This window comes from Chrysemys picta, chromosome 11 (assembly GCF_011386835.1).
Source record: "Chrysemys picta bellii isolate R12L10 chromosome 11, ASM1138683v2, whole genome shotgun sequence".
Taxonomy (NCBI): Eukaryota; Metazoa; Chordata; order Testudines; family Emydidae; genus Chrysemys; species Chrysemys picta.
In genome coordinates, this window is record NC_088801.1 from 73,455,032 (window position 1) to 73,473,852 (window position 18,821).

Consider the following 18,821-nt stretch of genomic DNA (forward strand, 5'->3'; position numbering starts at 1 on the left):
GAGCAAACAGGGTTTTGGTCAGGATGATTTAACTAGAAATGTCCATACTTTGCAAAAAACGCCACGGGATCTTGAACAAAATCAGTTGGACGCGTTTGTGGTTTTACTTTGTTTCCGAAAGGTGGCACATGTGAAAACTTAATTTCCCTAATCATATTTGGAGTTGAAAGAAAAGCGTGCCCTCCTATTGAATCATTAATGCCACTTTCTGCAGCACCAGAGTATTTTCTTGGCGTCCTCCCATCCATTCATTAAACTTGACTCTACTTAGCTTGTGTCTACCAGTGAGATCCCAGCCTGAGGTTGTAGGGCCTTTATTACTGTATTGGTGTGGTTATTGACTATGAAAGACAACTGTATCGAAATCGCACAAAATAATTCACTTAAGAAAACGGATTAGACAAATATACCAAACAAAATTCTTGGAGGATTATTGAAAATGAGTTCTGGGAATTTTGATGGGGGAATTGGGGGTTTATTTAGGCCCCTAGTAAGGTCCAGGAAAAAAACAGAGGTGCCATGTTGTAGGCTGGTATTGCAGCTGGGTCCAAATGGAATTCATAGCAAGGAGACAGGTAAAGAAAATATGTTTGCCTTTCTCCATTAATAATCCCTGCCAATAACCTATCTGGCTCTTGTCCCTGCTCATGGTACCTAACTGACAATGCTCCTTGCAGTAGACAGTCTTTCTCTCTTTCGCTTCCCCTCCTTCCCCCCCACCTCTTACTGACTCATTCTGAATGGGTTTAGGGAGATGCTGTCCAGTTAGTAAGAAGTAGTGATGCATCTTGATTTCAGCACTGGGCACAAATTCTGCCCTTGGGCCAGCAGGGAAAGGGAAGAAGCACCTTCTTTGAGAGAGTTATGATGGGATCCTAGGTGACATGTTGTCAGATTCCTGAGGGGCGTTTCCAGTCACTGTAGGAAAGGTCATCACAACATGTAATGTTAGTAGGCACTGAAGAGAGCACAAGACAAATGGAAAGGTGCTGGAAGATTACTTGCCTCCCACAAAAAGTTAGTCTACCAAAGGTGATTTCTGCAGAACTCTGGGAATTGGATTCATTAGGGCAATGGAAGGCTAAAAGAAGGGGGAGCTTAAAGCACTTCTCACAAAAATGGCGTCTTTCCCCTCTCCTCTTCTACACCCTCATCCCCAGAATAACCCCAAATACAGAAGATTTTTGGCCACAATTTTAGAACAGCGGGCCAAGTTGTGGTCTAATCTACTTGACAGGGCTGTTTAATGAATTAGAGGGCATTTCAGGAATATGCAGTATCTTGCAACATAAATTCACCCAAGCTGATTTGGTACAATTAACCCTCTGATACCAGGAGTCAGGATTTCCTGACCCTCTGCTCTAATGTATTTTTCATTAGTGTTAACAGCTGGGGAGCTGAGCCCTCTGGCCTTGAGAGGTTTATTTCCTTTTGGAAGAGAAACTCATAGTGATCATGAAGAGCATAGCACAAATAAACCGTGAATATAGTGAAGGTAGAGTAATGTGCTAGAGTTCACCCTATGCCCTATCGTCTTCTGTGCTAATGTAATCTCTCTCTCTCTCTCCTGGTCTCATCTATACACAGTTTCTTGCATACAAAAAAAAATTGTATAATGGTAGATTGTCCAACTCTAGCATCATATATTCACCTCTTACTTTGAAAATAGTGCACTGGGTGCACCCTGAATAAAACCTCTTACAACTCGGTTGTTTGCCTTGGGGATGGTGGGAAGTCACAAATGCACATGCTGCAATGAATCCAGGCCGCTTGCATGCATTTCAATGATCTGTATCTCACTTTTTAATGGTACAGTTGTGAATTATATTTTTTTTGCCTTTGTAATTAGTGGGTGGAACAGATGGTGAAGGCTTAGTTTGAAGTGACGTGTCCATTAAAATGTGCTGCCCAGTGATGGTTCATGATAACATTTTTTTTGTTAAGATGAAATATATTGGACAAAGACAGGAGTTACAGGAGTACTCACCATTAGTGTTTCAGTAGATACTAAAATTGTGCAAACAGACTACAGACTTCTGCAGAGCAAATGACTGCTTCAGAATAAGAATACCTTTTATTATCCTCACTCGTATCTAATTTTCATAATGTACAATTTTTGTCGTCTCTGGTTATAATTGAATAGGTGGTACCAGATAGGCATTGAATGGCATGAAATCATGAGTTTGGATAAATCTTCATTAGTGATATTTTAAAGATATTTCTAAATATTATGCAACTGAATTCTGTAGGGTCTAGCAATTTTGTGACATATTTGTGAAGACTATTTAATCAGGCAGTGTATGCCATGTGAATGGGGGGTCTATTCTCCCCACAATCCAGCTGTTTATTTCCCATTAATGAGTTGTTCACACAGGCACTGATGGGAACAATGCTACCCTATTTTCATCCATCTACATTGGGCCTATCATATGGGCAAGTAAACCTTTTGAACTCTCTTTGCAGTTTGATGCTGTCCACACTGGCTTAATGAGTAAATAAAGCACAAATTTCATTTCTCATGCATCTTCCAGTGCCTCGTATTAAAAATCTCTCACTGTTGAAAGGTGATTTTTTTTTAAGCATTGACTAAAATTGGGAATGTGCCTTGAATTCTAATCGTGGTGGTCTTTGAAGAGATTAATTGTTTGTGAAAGTGTAATTGAATGATCTGCAAACTGTATCATAACAGGATATTTTATAATATCAGAAAAGAGTTTTAAATGTTCTAAAGCGGTCTACAGCTAGAAAGAGCAATTCTTCTTTTGATGCTGCTTTGGTAGATGAAAACATTTTTGTTCAATAGGAAACCAGCATCTTTTTTTGCTCATTTGAGACCAGTTCTGGCAACATACTGATATTCATTCAAATATAAATGCCATGTTCACTTTGAAATGCAAATTGTTTAAAGAAAAATAGCATATGGTAGAGGTAAGTACCTTTTCAAATCAGCTCCTACACTTTAGGGTTGTGAGTACAGCTAAAATTATTCTTTGGAAAGAAACTGGAGCCTTTGACACATTGAAGCTTGAACTAATCAAGGCTTCCCAGTAAGCATATACACATATCCATATCAAGGAAATAGTGCTGAGAATACACGGATTAGCATAGTAATTTAACTGCCCCCCTGCTAATCAACTTAAGCAACCAGCTGATGCATATATGATGTATTGGAAGAAGCACTTTTTCAGAACACAGAATGGACTAGGTAGTTGACCATGTATTTCATGTTAATGTTGATATATTGAGAGGGACAGAGAGGGAGACAGATGTAAAAGTGCAGCAAGTCCTTGCTTCTAAGGTTTTTAGATATAAAGGCTTCATAACATATATCTTACCATAACATGCAGAATCTACTTCTCAGTGAACATTGTTGGCTTCATATTTTGAGCTGGTTGGCTCGTTTGCTAAGAGACTGCTATGATTCCTTGCCACTGGCTCTGTATCCTGACATGTAAAATTAAAGAAATATTGCTTCTTGAAGGTGGGAAGAGGAGTTTGCCTCCTGGAGGAGAAAAATGAGTAGGAGTGTTTCCTGAAGCTTTGTGTGGCAGAACAAGTCCATAAGAACAGCAGTTGGCATTAACAAGGCTCCATTTGGATGCGAGTATGATAGCATTGTTGTCAACTTGACACGACTGAATAAAAGAGTCCGGGCATGTTATAATTAACCTGAAGGAGGAGTGAAAAAGGAGCAATAGATTGGAAAAATATTTAAGTTCAAATAAATATGGTCATCATTCTAGGATTGGTCCTGTGTCTGGTCAGATTATGTTCGAGAAAACTCTATCTCTTATTCAGTTTTTATGTCGATCAGCCTTTTTGATATGTCAATGACCACATGGGGACTTTTATGCGATTTGGTTTATTTAAAAAATTTTAGTGACCTCAAACAAGATTGAAAATTGTACCAATGCCTGTGATGGATTAAGGAGCTATTTGGTTGCAAAATCAAGCACAAAGCTGATAAATTGTATCATTGACCACAAAACAAAGCTGCATGATGGATCACCAAGAAGTTAGCTTCTCAGATCCTACCATATTTGCTCCCAACTATCCAAAATTCCTCATGAATCTGAATTGACAGAATTATTATATGATTCTCCTGAGTAATTCACTTTCTCTGTGGTGAAACTAATTTCACAGGCCAAATCATTGTGTTTCTAAATAAGTTTAAGGAATATATAAAATTTTGAACACTGCAATTTCAGTATAAGAAACAACATGTTATGGATATTCTCTGTAAAGTTTTGCTCTTGTATCCCATCAAGGTTTAGACTGTGACTTTTTGTTCTAAATCTAGCTAAACGGCCAGAAAATGTTGACATTCAAAATATCCCTCTCTCCCCCACTCAGCCACCCAATTCAGACTGATGGCAATGTGTTATTCAAGCAAAGTTGTTCAATAATTGTTTTCCATTTTTCCATGATCTTGCAAAAACATTCCATCTTTTCTTTCACATACCAGTTTTCTCCTTCTGTATCTCTGCTATGAAGATTATCGCACAGGAACTCATCAAAAATAACTCTGTCCATTCTACTAGGCATGGAATGAGAGAGAGTTAAATGTTAAAAATGGGCTTACATAGCATCACTCTTCAGTCCAGCATGTTGGATGCCACTTGTAAGGTCTTTTGAGATGTCTTTCGAGGAGTTTCTCAATAGGAAATCTAATTCTGCTTCTAAAAATAATGCATTTCCAAAGCCATTGTATTCTAAAGGTGCTAAAATAGATGCCACAGTGAACAGGAATGCAGGATCACTCTATTGCGGTGAATATCTGTCACCCTGAATTGGTGGTTTTGCTCAATAAAGCTAATTGGGAAGTTAAGATTAATGTAGAAAGTTGAGAACAAGCCTAGAAAAATGCTGTAAACATTCTAAACAAGGCTTAAAACAAGTAAAATATAAAACCTAATACACATAAAAATCTTTACCTTCCTCAATTGTCCAAACTTAAAATTAAGGGAATGGGGAGAAGGTACCATTTTGTTGTGTGAGGATTTTAATAAGGTGCAAATAGTTAAGGAATTTAGAGTTTAATGCGATACAAAAGTGGTTTCTGAGATCAAGGAAGTGCAGGTAGTATTGTTTTGTTTCCAGATGAAAGAAAAAGTGAAAAGACCTGACTTATTCATCCAGCTGCTTCTAAATTGGTATACCATGACAGAATTTACCTGATTCCAAAACAATCAAACAAAGATTTCTAGTGACCCTACCACTCAGGTCAGCAGCTATCCCACTCAGTAGTCCTCTCCTAACACAAGCTATAAACTAGGCATTATTTCATATATAAGAGAGGAGAATTTCTAATGTGCAACATCTAATGTCCCAAGTTCAGCAGCTAGGAGGCATGATAATATCACATGCTTCCACAGGCAGTATGGGCTTTTTAAGCCATGGATATTAAATATCTTTAGTGTAATCTAATATATATAGTAATAAATATCTTTAGTGTAGTCTATTCTTTGAGATGTGTGACCTCATATATCTCCTAGCTTTGGCCTGAAGACAGGACATGGCAATGGGCAGGTCAGAAAACCTTGGAGTGCCATGCTCGGAATGCAAGAGTCAACCACCAGGCCAGGGAACATTAAAGCAGAACAAGTCAGCTACTAAGACTGTATGACACCATAGTATGACCAGATGAGCAGCAACATTTGCTCTTGACCGACATCTGATCTGTACGCTTTTTGTGAGTTTGAGACTGTTTTCAGCTGGGCTACTGGCTCACCTGTACTATACTTTGCTGTGACGAAAAGATCACAAAGGACTATGTTCACTAAGGGCCACAATCCTGCCAACAGTTGTGCATTTTGGTGACTTTGTATCTGAGTAGTCCCTTTGAAGCCCAATGGGATTATTTGAATGAATAAAGTTACACATGTGCATGTATGCTTATAGGATCAGGGTCTATCATAGCAGCTTTCTTGGGGGGGAAAGGGAAAATTCCCAATGAACTCTGGCTATGGGCAGGCTAGTTAAGCACTTTACTGTTTGTTTTGGTTTTGAAGAGGAAATGAAGTAGTCTCAGGAAGGCAGAAAAGTTTGTCAGAACAAACCCTTCACAACCCAAGACAGGGACACTGGGGAGTAGGATGTTCTAGGGTCCCCATCTATCCGCAAGCGTTTACAACTGGGTAGTATCAGAAATATCAGCATTAGCAGATCACCCCATCTACTGGAAAAGTGGGTAGTTGTTCTCTGAATACAAATTACAAGCAATCAATTTCTGCTATTTTGCTTCTCCAAAGAGATTGAGATATGGGTTCGATCTGAAGTGTCATATCAGTTTCTGTGTCCGAAGTCTTTAAATATAAAAACTCTGAAATCAGTTCTGAGGGAGTCCTTAAAGGAAATTTTTATAGATGCCTACTTATTAAGGCCAGAAAAGGTCATTGTGACTATCTAGTCTGACCTCCTACATAACACAGGCCATAGAATTTCACCAAGTTGTTTTTGCATCAAGCCCGTAACTTCTGGTTGAGCTAGAGCATATCTATTAGAATGACTTTCTGTCTTGATTGAAAAGATGTAGTGATGTAGAATCCACCACATCCCTTAGTAAGTTGTTCCAATTGTTTATTATCCTGTTTGGGGGGAGAAGGGGGAAGTGTCCTCTTATTAGTCTGAATTTGTCTAGCTTCAGCTTCTAACTATTGGATTTTGTGTTATGCCTTTGTCAGCTAGATTAAAGAGCCCTCTACTATCATAAATCATGCCATATAGGTACTTATGGACTTCAAGTTAAGTTGCCTCTTAACTTTCTCTTGTATAAATTGAGCTTCTTTAGTGTCTCACTATAAAATGAGTTTTCCAGACCTCAGATCATTTTTGTAGCTCTTTTCTGAACCCTTTCCAGTGTGCAACATTCTTTTAAAAGTCTGGGCACAGGATTCCTTAAAGGTCTCACCGATGCTGTACCCAGTGATAACATCTCCATACATCTACTCAGTATTCCCCTGCTTATACATCCAAGGATAGTATTTGCCATTTTAGCCACAACATCATACTGGGAACTCATTTTCAGCTGGCTATCCACAATGACCCGTACGTCCTTGTCACTCACTGGTTTCCAAAATACAGCCCCTTTTCCAATAAGTGTGACTTATGTCGTAACCTCCTAGATATGACCTTCCATTTAGCTGTATTAGAACATAAGTGAGCCCAACTTACCATGTGATCCAGATCGCTTTATAGCACTGATTTGTCCTTATTATTTACCACTCCATTAATTTGTGTTATCTGCATAGCTTTCCAGCAATGTTTTATATGTGATCAATGATAAATTATGTAATAGCAATGGGGCAAGGACACATTTCTGTGAGACCCCATTAGAAACACAAAGCAATACAGCTTAGCCTTTCTACAGCTCCCCCACATTTGCAAAATAATAGCACAATAATGTGATGATGAGCTAAGTGATTCACAAATAGTAACAACAAGGAGTCTGGTGGCACCTTAAAGACTAACAGATTTATTTGGGCATAAGCTTTCGTGAGTAAAAACCTCACTTCTTCGGATGCATCCGAAGAAGTGAGGTTTTTACTCACGAAAGCTTATGCCCAAATAAATCTGTTAGTCTTTAAGGTGCCACCAGACTCCTTGTTGTTTTTGTAGATACAGACTAACACGGCTACCCCCTGATACTTGTCACAAATAGTAATGTCTGGTCTCTCTAGTATATGTGTCCCTGTGTGTCTGGTCCGCGTAGGATAGGAATCTTCTGCAGCTCACAGTCAGAGTTTGGCTCTTTCCCTCAAACTGTAGAGAATCAACTTTCAGCTCTGGAAGTTCCTGATGTGTCAGCCAAAATGGAGCTTGCACAATAGTTGTGTTTATTTTTTTTCTTGTTAGCAACTTTCTGACTCAAGTTTTTTTCCCAGACTATAAAACCTGGAGGAAAAGTGTGCTGATACTATATCAGAGAGAGCATGAGCTGGAGCGCAGAGAGATTCATTTGGAGAAAAAGTATTTATTTAATTAGAAAGAATGCAAAAAACTGTGTGCGCTCAATTCAGTATTTTAATGAGACTTCAATCAAGAGGTGGGGTTCTAATCTGAATCTTCACCACATATATGCTGTTTTGTGGGCAAGGTTTCGTTGCTGAACTTTACATGTGTTCCTAATGCCTCTTTAGAAAACACTGGTACAGGACGTTCAGATACTAGCCTTAGTAAAATGCATTAAATTGGTTGTTCAAACAGGCTCAAAAGAAGTGTTCACCTGTTGTAGATTTAATTTGTGACCAGTGTAATAGATGCCAATCAGATTATGGAGGTCACATGGGTAAAAGAATGGCTCGGAAAAAGGGATTAGAGAGGAAGTCCAGTGATAAAGGTACTGGCCCAGGACTCAGGAGAACCAGGTTCAAATACATGCTCTGCCACAGGCTTCCTATGTGGCTTTGAGCAAGATATTTAGTCTCTCTCTGCCTCAGTTCCCCATCTGTAAAATACCTCCTGGTTATGTTGAGGACAAATTCATTAAAGATTGGGGTGCTCAGATGTTACAGTAATGGAGGTTATACAAGTACCATAGACAGATAGTGTTTGGTCTCAGGGAGGCAATCTCACAAACTCTAATAGGAATCATAGAATATCAGGATTGGAAGGGACCTCAGGAGGTCATCTAGCACAAAGTATTTCACAAAGCTGCTCTTTCTTTCAAAACACTGCTGTTGGGAAAAGTCGTCATGATGGAACTGGGAGTCAGGAGATCTGGGTTTTATTTCCCGCTCTGCCACAGTCTTCCTCTGTGATCTTTGGTCATTTCCCACTTTTTCCACAGGTTAAATAATAGTAGATAATAATTAACTCCCTCACAAGAGTGTTGAATCTTAATTCACCAATGTTTCTGAACTCATCAATGGTTGTCGAATTGAAAGTGCTATGGAAGTGCAAAGTTTTTGTATGAAAGTATCTTAAAAGTGTGTGTATGTACACACAGAATAGAGAGAGTCTTCAGTAGCAAAGAATTGCAAGGTTCTTTACAAACTTTACTAACTGTACGTTGTATGTAGGTTTAGATGACTTTGCTTCCAATTCAGCTCTGCTGGAAAGCCATCACCAGTTATTTTGTCTTTGGATGAAAATACTAAATGCTTTAAATCTGTCTCTAAAAATAGTATTCTTAAAGCCATTTAACCCTACTGTAGGATAGCCTTAACAATGGATTCACAATGTCCACTGTGTTTTGGTAAAGTGTGCCATGAAGAGATTGCAGCTATTAAAACATTCTTACAAAAATCAAACTAACACTTCAAAAATATTTTAAATTTGTTTAAACAGTAAATTGTAAATCAGTAATGGAGTATGTGATTAAAAACTAAACTGCAGAGTGAAATTTCTTGCTCATGTCAAACACAAGAACAGGAAAGACTGAGACCACTGGAAGTCTATGTTCATGGAAAGGGTTTTCTTTGTTTTGTCACTAAACTTGATTCAACTAGATCACTGTTAAGCTATTTCCTCCATTAAACTTTTTATTGAACTATTATCTGTCACAGTCCTTATGGATCATGAAAGCGCTAAACCCATTTGCCCCCTGGTATTGCCTCCAGGTTGGTGATAGTTAAGTCTGTGGAAGATGGGTTTTATAGTTGATTTTATGCTACTAGTACCAGTTTATTTACTGGCACTGTAGATTTTTCAATTTTGGCTTTATTCAGTGGTGGGGATACTCAATTAAAATAATTGAATTAGGATAAGAGGGTTTGAAGTGTCTCTATTTGATGTAGTTATTACACGTTTCGTTGTTAGAGTTATGTTTAGAGGGTCATGTTACATTTTCAGGACTTGCTTTTGTAAGGGTACAATGGATGGTTTGCTTAATGCTTATTAGTTTTTAAGGATTGGGTTTTTTCAGCATGTCTTTTATGCACTAAGCCAACACTTCCCAAAGCATGAGGCACACGCCCGTGAGGTGGGTAGGAAGGACTAGCTAGGGCAGTGCAGAGGATATATAAACTAAGATGTGTAGGCTTTTAACAACATATACCAGGGATGCACTGGGGGCTTGCAAGTATTTCCATTTTCTAGAAAAGGGTCGGCGGAACTCAGCTTCCAAAAGTTTAGCGAACACTGCATTCAAGTGCTGCTGCTGTTCTCCACATTAATGAAATTAGTGCGGTCTCTGCTCTGTGGTACTGTAAGATTTATTCTCCTTAATGTGAATCAGCATTATCTTGTATAGTAACGGGGGGGTTTTTTTGTTTGTTTCTAGGAAATGTGACTACTAGTACGTCTGTGTCTCAGATGGCAAGTGGGATCAGTCTAGTCTCCTTCAACAGTCGCCCCGATGGTATGCATCAGCGTTCCTACTCAGTTTCCAGTGCTGACCAATGGAGTGAGGCAACAGTTATTGCAAACTCTGGCATCAGCAGTGGTAAGAGACAAGTTGGGGGTTTTTTTTACTAGAGTTCTTCTGTGTGGACTTATGTCACTCATCTGGGTACATTGTCCTAAGCAAATCTGCAGCCATTTAAACAGAACAAAAAGGATGAGAAGGGGGGAGAAGAACATAAATTAACAAAACATCTCTTCCTGTGGCATGGAAAGGCTAGGAGTGCTGTGGAAGCAGCGAACGTAACTGCACCAGGAAGGAGATGCCTTGTGTTGTCAACTACTCCATGCCTGAAATTTCACATAGGCCCAAAATTATTAAAAGCATAGCAAAGCCAGGGTTGTTTTCTAAGTGCATAGCTTCCAAGACATCTTCACTGCATCTGTGAATGAAGGTACACAGTTCTCATCCCCTTATTCCCTTTGTTTGTGGTCCTAAGTGTTGAACTATTTATTATTTTATTTTTATTGTTGTAATTGGCTAGCTGTAGACAGAGCCAGCCTTTGGAATGAATCCCACAGCCACTGTCTCCATAACATCAGTTGGAGGAATTTGCAAATGTCAGGGTTACTCTTTCCTTTTTCAAAGACGTTTCTAGCCATCTCTCTTGTGAAGAGAGCCTTGAAACTGTGACCAATCACAAGGGTTGCAAGTTTGTCATAGTGATTTGTCCAACAAAATCACAGTTGTCATTGATATCTTGATTTCTGAAAAGATCCCAGACCAATTTGATGTTGCGTCAGAGGTGTTGCCTGAGCTGCTATAAGCTCCCTACAAACTTGTAGTAAACTGTTTGCAGTTGAGCTTGTTCCTCTACTAAGCACACATTGTGGGCTTTGGCCTCAAGGGGGAATGTCTGAATAGCATAAAAGTATTCAGCTGTGGTCCAGTGGACTACACATGGGATTGAGAACAAGAGAGTCCTTTATTCCAATCTTAGGTCTAACATATAATTTGTCTGTGACCTTGGTCAAGTCACTTCCTGCCTTAGTAGTCCCATCTGTAAAATGGGGCTATACTACTCGCCTCACATAGGGAGTTGTGAAGATTCCATTAATGTTAGTAATGCACTGTGCAAGTGCTAAATTTTTAGTATTTGAAAGAGCAGCAAGGGGAAGCACCATGGGGAGCCCACGAAAGTATGGTGCAAGTAATGGAATGGAGAAATCATAACGTGGAAAGCAAAGGGAACCTTGAACAGAGTAAATGGAGGAAGGGTGTGAACAACACGGGATGAAGTGACCATGAAAGAGAATTAGAGAAAAAGAAACTGCTGCTTTTGAGGCTACTCCTTAAAATAGTGACAATTATAAGGGTCTCAGAAGGACACATTTTGTGGCACATGCGCACACGCACACAGCTGTTGCTGTTTTGGGTGGTGTATCTGCTGATCTTAGCTTTTTCTCTTATGTGGGCAAGCCCTACAGCATTCATGAGTGTGTTACCTATGCTGGTAAGAAAAAGAGCCCTTCCCTTTCTCCTACACCCAGCTACATTTTATACGTCTTACATTCATAGAATCATAGAATATCAGAGTTGGAAGGGACCTCAAGAGGTCATCTAGTCCAACCCCCTGCTCAAAGCACGACCAATTCCCAGCTAAATCATCCCAGCCAGGGCTTTGTCAAGCCGGGCCTTAAAAACCTCCAAGGAAGGAGACTCCACCACCTCCCTAGGTAATGCATTCCAGCGTTTCACCACCCTCCTAGTGAAATAGTTTTTCCTGATATCCAACCTGGACCTCCCCCACTGCAACTTGAGACCATTGCTCCTTGTTCTGTCATCTGCCACCACTGAGAACAGCCGAGCTCCATCCTCTTTGGAACCCCCCTTCAGGTAGTTGAAGGCTGCTATCAAATCCCCCCTCATTCTTCTCTTCTGGAGACTAAACAATCCCAGTTCCCTCAGCCTCTCCTCATAAGTCATGTGCTCCAGACCCCTAATCATTTTTGTTGCCCTCCGCTGGACTCTTTCCTTACATTAAGGACATCTAATTCTGTTTTATGACTTGACAATCATATGTAATTACTTCTGGATCATAAGAGACAACAGTCAGGGTCAGCTGTGCTCCATTTACTCAAAGGATACAGGAAGACTGAGAAGTAAATAACGATAGAAACGTGATATTTGCATCATTTCCTGCTTTGCTTTTTTACATTTTGAAAATACTGGGAGAACTTCTTTTCACTAGGTCGGTGCTTAGTGGACAGTCTTAGACAAACAAATGTCAGCATAAACATTAACTATTGTGATCGATAAAAACTACTTCAAAAACTCAAACATGATTCATCTCCATCAGTGTACCCCCTCTTTCTCTTAGATTGTAGAACTTATCCTTTATGCTGGCAGTTGACACATGAAAACCCCTTTTTAATTTCAGCTTTTTTGCCCCAATAAAAGGTTTTGAATTTTAGAATCATAAAAAGATAATGCTGTGAGAGCAGCAGGGATAGGGAGAAGCTAAGCATCTTTTGGAATTCAAATGCCAATGTACTGGAGAATATGCCTGCTTATTGTCACATGGTTTTATTGTAGACAAAATAACATATTGGGATTCAATTTTTCTCTGCACCTTTTTTCACATTAAATTAATACTTTGTGTGGCTCTGGAGAACTTTTCAAAGTCTTCCTATCCAGACCTTTGGTTTCCTGGGGCTTCAGTCTTTTAAGCAGCTGTGAACATCTCCTAATTAGATAAATTACTTTGTAGTGGGCAGAGCCACAAAACAGGAGGTGCTGGTTAAATTAAAGGGGAAAAAATAGAAAAATCCATTCTCTGAAATGGAATGCCCCACTGCTTTATGACTATTACTGTTGTAAGGTTTTACATTTAAGTACCTGAGGTTTAAAATTAAATGTCTAATATAATTTGGCACTGGTAACAGGAAGCCTGTGACTGCCCTTAGAGAAAATCTAGACAGCTTAGTTCAATGTTTCAAATTGCTGTCTGCTTGATAGTGAGCAAATCATAGGTTTGGATCGCTATTTAGCTAAATACCACATGCTGCTCAGCATAATTTTAAATGCAGTAACATGTTGGTCTGTAAGTTTCTGAATTTAAAAAGACTGTTCCAGGACTACACGAAAAATTAATTTTTTTTACCTTTTTTCTTACTCTTGTAAGTGTTTGACAGAAGTAATTTTAGCAGCAAGAGAATAAAAACTGGGGGCAGTAAATCCCTGTCTGGGAACCTCTTGTATAGATTCTTTATGGACCTAGAATTGATCTACATGTCAGATCCTGATGTAGCTTAAACTGTTTATCACCCTAATGGCAGAAGTAAGACCATGAACATCAACTTATAATCCTCTGTGAAAGAAATTGGTGTTTGCAGTCAATGAAGGAGCAGCTTAGGTTTATTGATAGATTTAGAACAATTACCTCTGCAACAACTATTGGCTGATGGGTTTTCTTGAATCTGATTGGAAGCCAGTGATTTTTTTTCTTTGATTAATCATTTTCTTGATGGATAATTTTCTTTAAAGGTGTGGCTTCACACTCCTGGGGGATAGGAGGGTCATATGGTCTCTGGGGAGCTATTCCTAACTTGCTTAGTTGTTAAATTTTACTTCAAGACAAGATCCTTTGTGTGTGCTTCACACATGCTTTTAGTGGTACTAAATAAATACTGCCTCTGTTCATCTAACCATCAGTTCCATTTTTTTTCTTGGCACAGAAAGGAAGTACACACCCACTTTTTCATTCTCTTCAAATTCAGCTCTAGTTTTCTCTTGGTTAGTATTTAGACTTCAGAGTTCTTGTTTGTATTTTATTATTTTATATTGTAAAAAATGGAAATAGCTGTATTTTGCTGGGCCTATGAATTTTTGGTCAATCATTGGCCATTGCTCGAATTATGAAGTATCTCAAGCTTGCGTAGGAAATTCATTCTTCCAGAGGAAAGTATCAGTTGATACTACTAGCACTTGATACAATCACTGGTGAATACTGATCACGTCTGTTCTCTATTACATACAATTTATAGATCTTAACAGAGCTCAAGAGAGAGAAATTCCATGATCTTAATAGGACCATCTCTTTTGATAAAAGGTGACCATAGCCAATTTTATGAGATCAGGAAACTAAGTTCTCCAGATCTCATTAACAAAAGGCTGAACATTTCTTTTCCATCCCAAGATATGCAATGCAGCTCATTCATTCTCTCTCTTCTCAGGGCAGGTCTCTCTCGCTACGGGGGGGTCGATTTAAGATACGCAAATTCAGCTACGTGAATAGCGTAGCTGAATTCGACGTATCGCAGTCGACTTACCCCGCTGTAAGGACAGTGGCAAAATCGACCTCCGCAGCTTCCCGTCGACGGCGCTTACTCCCACCTCCGCTGGTGGAGTAAGAGCGTCGATTCGGGGATCGATTGTCGCGTCCCAACGAGACGCGATAATTCGATCCCCGAGAGGTCGATTTCTACCCGCCGATTCAGGCGGGTAGTGTAGACCTAGCCTCAGAAGTTCATTCACCCTCTCTTCTGAGAAGTTAGGATTTAAGGTTTGATTTGTTGGAATGTGTCCCTAAAATAGTACATTAGATCCTCTTTCCATTTCAAACATAACAAATGTTTATATGTAATAATAGTAATGATAATACCTAGCTCTTGCATAAGTTCTAGTGCCTCAAACTAGATTAATTCACATGCGACAGGGTATTTGTTCTCTGCTTTTATGGAGCACCACGTATATTTCTAGAATAGATTATTGCCATATTGTCACATGAAATCTTCTTGAATGCAATCTGCATATATTTAATCTCTGAAAGATGGTTTATTGTATTTACAGTGTCATCTCTTCAATATCTTGTATAAAGCACAACACCTAGTTTCTATTCAGTCTCCAGCAGTTTGGTGTTATCAGGGTTTATCAACCTCAAATTAAGATCTTGCTGTGCCAGGGGATACAATTGGTATTTTGAGCTTGTACATTTATGCAAACCTTACCCAGGTTACTTTTCTGATGGCAATCGCTTTGTCTCGTACAATTAGTGAGTTACGGGCTCTGAAGACCTACTGTACGTTTGAATAGAGAGACTTGGCTTTGTGTGCACACTCAGGAAGTTTCTTCTGGCAGTAGTGTCAAAACTCAATTTTGAAGGTGAACTGGAAAGATTTTAGTTTTAAAGAATCATTTATAATCCCAAATCAATAACACAGTTCGGGTAAGGTAAACTATATTGTATTTTTAATACATTCACAAAGCTTTTCAAAATTAGTTCCTCTGTCACTTATCTGATAAGTCTTGCATACAAGATTTGGAACGTTCCCTATAATAGTTAGTATCTTCACAAAACCCTCTAAAATAATGCTGGGATTCCTGTTTCAAGTGGTAATATCATCAATAGTTGCAGAACATGTACAGAATCCTGAACTCAAGTCTCAAGTAGTAAACGAGAAGGAATGGATTTTCAAATCTTCTCTTTTAAAATGCAAATGTGTGTGTTTGTTTTTTACTTTGTTTATACACACAGGTCAGGTTACTGCTTTCTGGTTTTCAAATTAAATGTTTACATTTTGCTTTCAAACAAGTATTGCAGTGCCACTATTTTCTAATTCTTTCTAGCTTTCAACTTGGGGGAGCTTTGTTCTGCAAATTAGTTGCATCAACAAAGTCTCTTTGAAAAGTGGGGAATGCCATTAGAGAATTAATCCACCATTTTTGTTTTTCTGTAAGAGTGGAACATAAAGCAAGCCTGTGTCCAAAAGAACCTTTTCTGATAACCTATCAGTGTGCATCTGTGACTGTTGCACCATAGTAGCAACATTGAAATTTGAGGGGACATGTCACAACTCAATCAATCATGTTGCAGCGTCTACAAGACAGGCTTTGGTCAGTCCCACCAGATGAGATCTGCAAGGCTGCAACATGGTATTTTGACCATACATTTTCCAATCATCATTACAGTATTTTGGTGTAGTAACAAAAACAAAACAACAACAACAAAGATTTAAGGTTTGGGCTATTACCTAGCTGAGTGCCCATATCTTCCCTATTTCTTAATGTGCTTTTTATCTGCTATCAGATAGGTTCTTAATCAGAATATAAAGAATGATCTAAACAAAATGCTTAGCTGCTGCTTAAAAGGGCTAAGTCTTGATTAAGGTCTTAGTCAAAGAAGTTTACTTATATTTGACACTTCTTAAGAGAGATTTTCTTCCTCCTCTATTCATCTAATAGCAGATGAGTGGTGGCTGGTTATATTGCCATGCAGTATTTATCTTTCCATCAGAAAGAAATCTCTCTTGGTTTTCTAGCAATATAAATCCTACAGCCAATTTTCTTTCTCTTTAGAGAAATGAGATGGTTTTAAGTAGATTTCTGTGCATGTAGTGCTGTTCTCCCATTTAACAGTTGGTTAGTGTTCTGGAGTTTGCTGTAGTGTCAATTATTTTTAACTTATATAATTCACTGCATATACAAATGTAAAAATAATTTTAAATTGTTGTTTATCTTAAACAAAAAGGAAAGAAACAGTATGCAAAAAAAAATCTCTACATACAAACTCCCTTCTCGCTACAAAGCAAACCACTCCCTGCAGAAAGTCAGTGTGTCAGAATAGCAGGGAAAACAAATTCCACAATGAAGATCCCTCTGCTAAGAACACCATGAAGTAATGGGCTAAATTTTCCAAATTGAATAGTGAGATACCATTAAGAGACTTAATAATTACAGGACAGGTGCTTAGCACATTCTGAAAACCAGCTCCCTCAGAGTGCCTGAATATGGACACCTCAAAATTGGGGCACCCAGATTCACTAGTCTCTCTTGAAAAATTGTATCTCTCATGCTTCAGCCAACTACAGTTTATCTGGCATGCATGGAACACAGGCTAATCTCTTGGGTATCTAAAACTCTAACCGTATAGTGACAACAATGTCAGCTCCTTCACCCATATGTGAAAATTATTGGGAAGCCAGTTCAGTTTTTGTGGATGACACATCTTCTTTGCAGCTAATAGTGCCTAACTGGGAAACAGCTACATTCTGTATTACTTCTAGATTCAGAATGCTCTTAAAATTTAGCCCCAAGTAAAAAGCATTGCAGTTCTCCAACCTGGAGTTACCCAAAATAAGGATAGAGATGTCAAGATCCAGACTTAAGGGGAATAGTTGCAAAAGTGGAGATAAAAAAGGTGCTTTTGGTCTCACATCACTGGGATTCCCAGAACAAATTGTGAATTAATTAAAAGGCAGCACCTTCCTGATCTCAAAACAGAGGACAGAACTCTCCTTATCATATGTTCGAGATCCTTCCCCCAACCCCTAGTCGTCATCACCAACTTTGTCCAGATTAGCCTTCAGCCAATTTGCTCTCATCCAGAGTGCATTTCTCACCAGACATTATATCCATCTATCTAGGTGCTATACAGGGTCCTCATCACCACAGTATCAGAGCACCATGTTAAAGTACAGACTGACTTCTGTGTTCTTATGGGAGTGACACACAGCAGCTCAAGAAGTCTCCTTCCCTGGAGGTTTTTAAGGCCCGGCTTGACAAAGCCCTGGCTGGGATGATTTAGTTGGGGATTGGTCCTGCTTTGAGCAGGGGGTTGGACTAGATGACCTCTTGAGGTCCCTTCCAACCCTGATATTCTATGATTCTATATCATTTGCATGTTCGTAGTCTTGGCTGCATATTATGTCATACTTTCCCTTAGCAGCATCACATATGTGTTAAACTGGAGGGGGCCACAGGATAGAGCCGTGCGGAAACCTATAAAAGATGTCAAAAAACAATCTGTAGAACTCCTTGAGAGGGAAGAAACAAGACTGGTTCAGAACTAAAGGTTACTTAGAATCAAAAGCTGCTAACACATATAAAGAAAAGTCATCATGTACACCTGGTCATTGTCCACCAGCATGAGATCATCAACCAACAGGATCAGTGTGGTCTGTATCATGCGTAGGCCTAAAAATAGATTGAGATAAATGAAGGAAATCTGAGAGCTCCAAAGGGCACTGCTGTTGCCTGATTATAATTTTCTCATGGTCTGTCTGGATAAGGAAAAATTAGTTAATAGCAGCAACACATGGTGGTTCCTTGGGCAAATCCCTGATGGCTTAAATTAAGTGAAGCAAAGTAACCTACCTCTCTATAGGAAGATATTGTTAATCTCAGCCATCAGGAAATCCAGTGCGTCCCAGTTGCTTTTCACAAGACTTGAAGATCCAATTGGCAGGTTGTATGCTAAGCTCCCTGAATAATGCTAGAATCTCATTGAGGAGTTTCTGCCAACTTTCCTCAGTGAAAACGCTATATTTGTGCTCTCGACACATGGAAAAGGCCCGGCTGGGACCGTCAAATCCTGGAAATAAATGCATGTCTACATAGATGGCGTCAGCAAAAAGGCTTTGGCTTTTGACAACGAGTTGATGTTCCAGGAAAGAGGATTACCATGTTGGAAGGGGCTCCATCTATCAAATACTGGGAAGAGCATCTTTGGACATCGTCTGGCTAACCTTATAAAGAGAGC

General features: G+C 39.1%; 1 protein-coding gene across 36 annotated transcripts in view; it reads left to right on the plus strand.

Annotated features, from left to right (window-relative positions):
* The window catches only part of AGAP1 (ArfGAP with GTPase domain, ankyrin repeat and PH domain 1), a 653,489-nt gene that overhangs the window by 460,249 nt on the left and 174,419 nt on the right, over positions 1 to 18,821 (plus strand). For 26 of the 36 annotated variants that reach the window (XR_010591412.1, XR_010591414.1, XR_006175449.2 and 23 more), the window contains one exon: positions 10,223 to 10,384. The exons of 9 other annotated variants lie outside the window; for them this stretch is intronic. Coding sequence is in view for 20 of the 27 variants with exons in the window: in XM_008172585.4 (XP_008170807.1) it covers positions 10,223 to 10,384 (162 nt within the window). In the remaining 7 variants the exon portion in view is untranslated. Of the gene's footprint in view, positions 1 to 10,222; positions 10,385 to 18,821 lie in introns of those variants that run through there. One more of the 36 variants, XR_010591413.1, reaches the window with a different exon arrangement.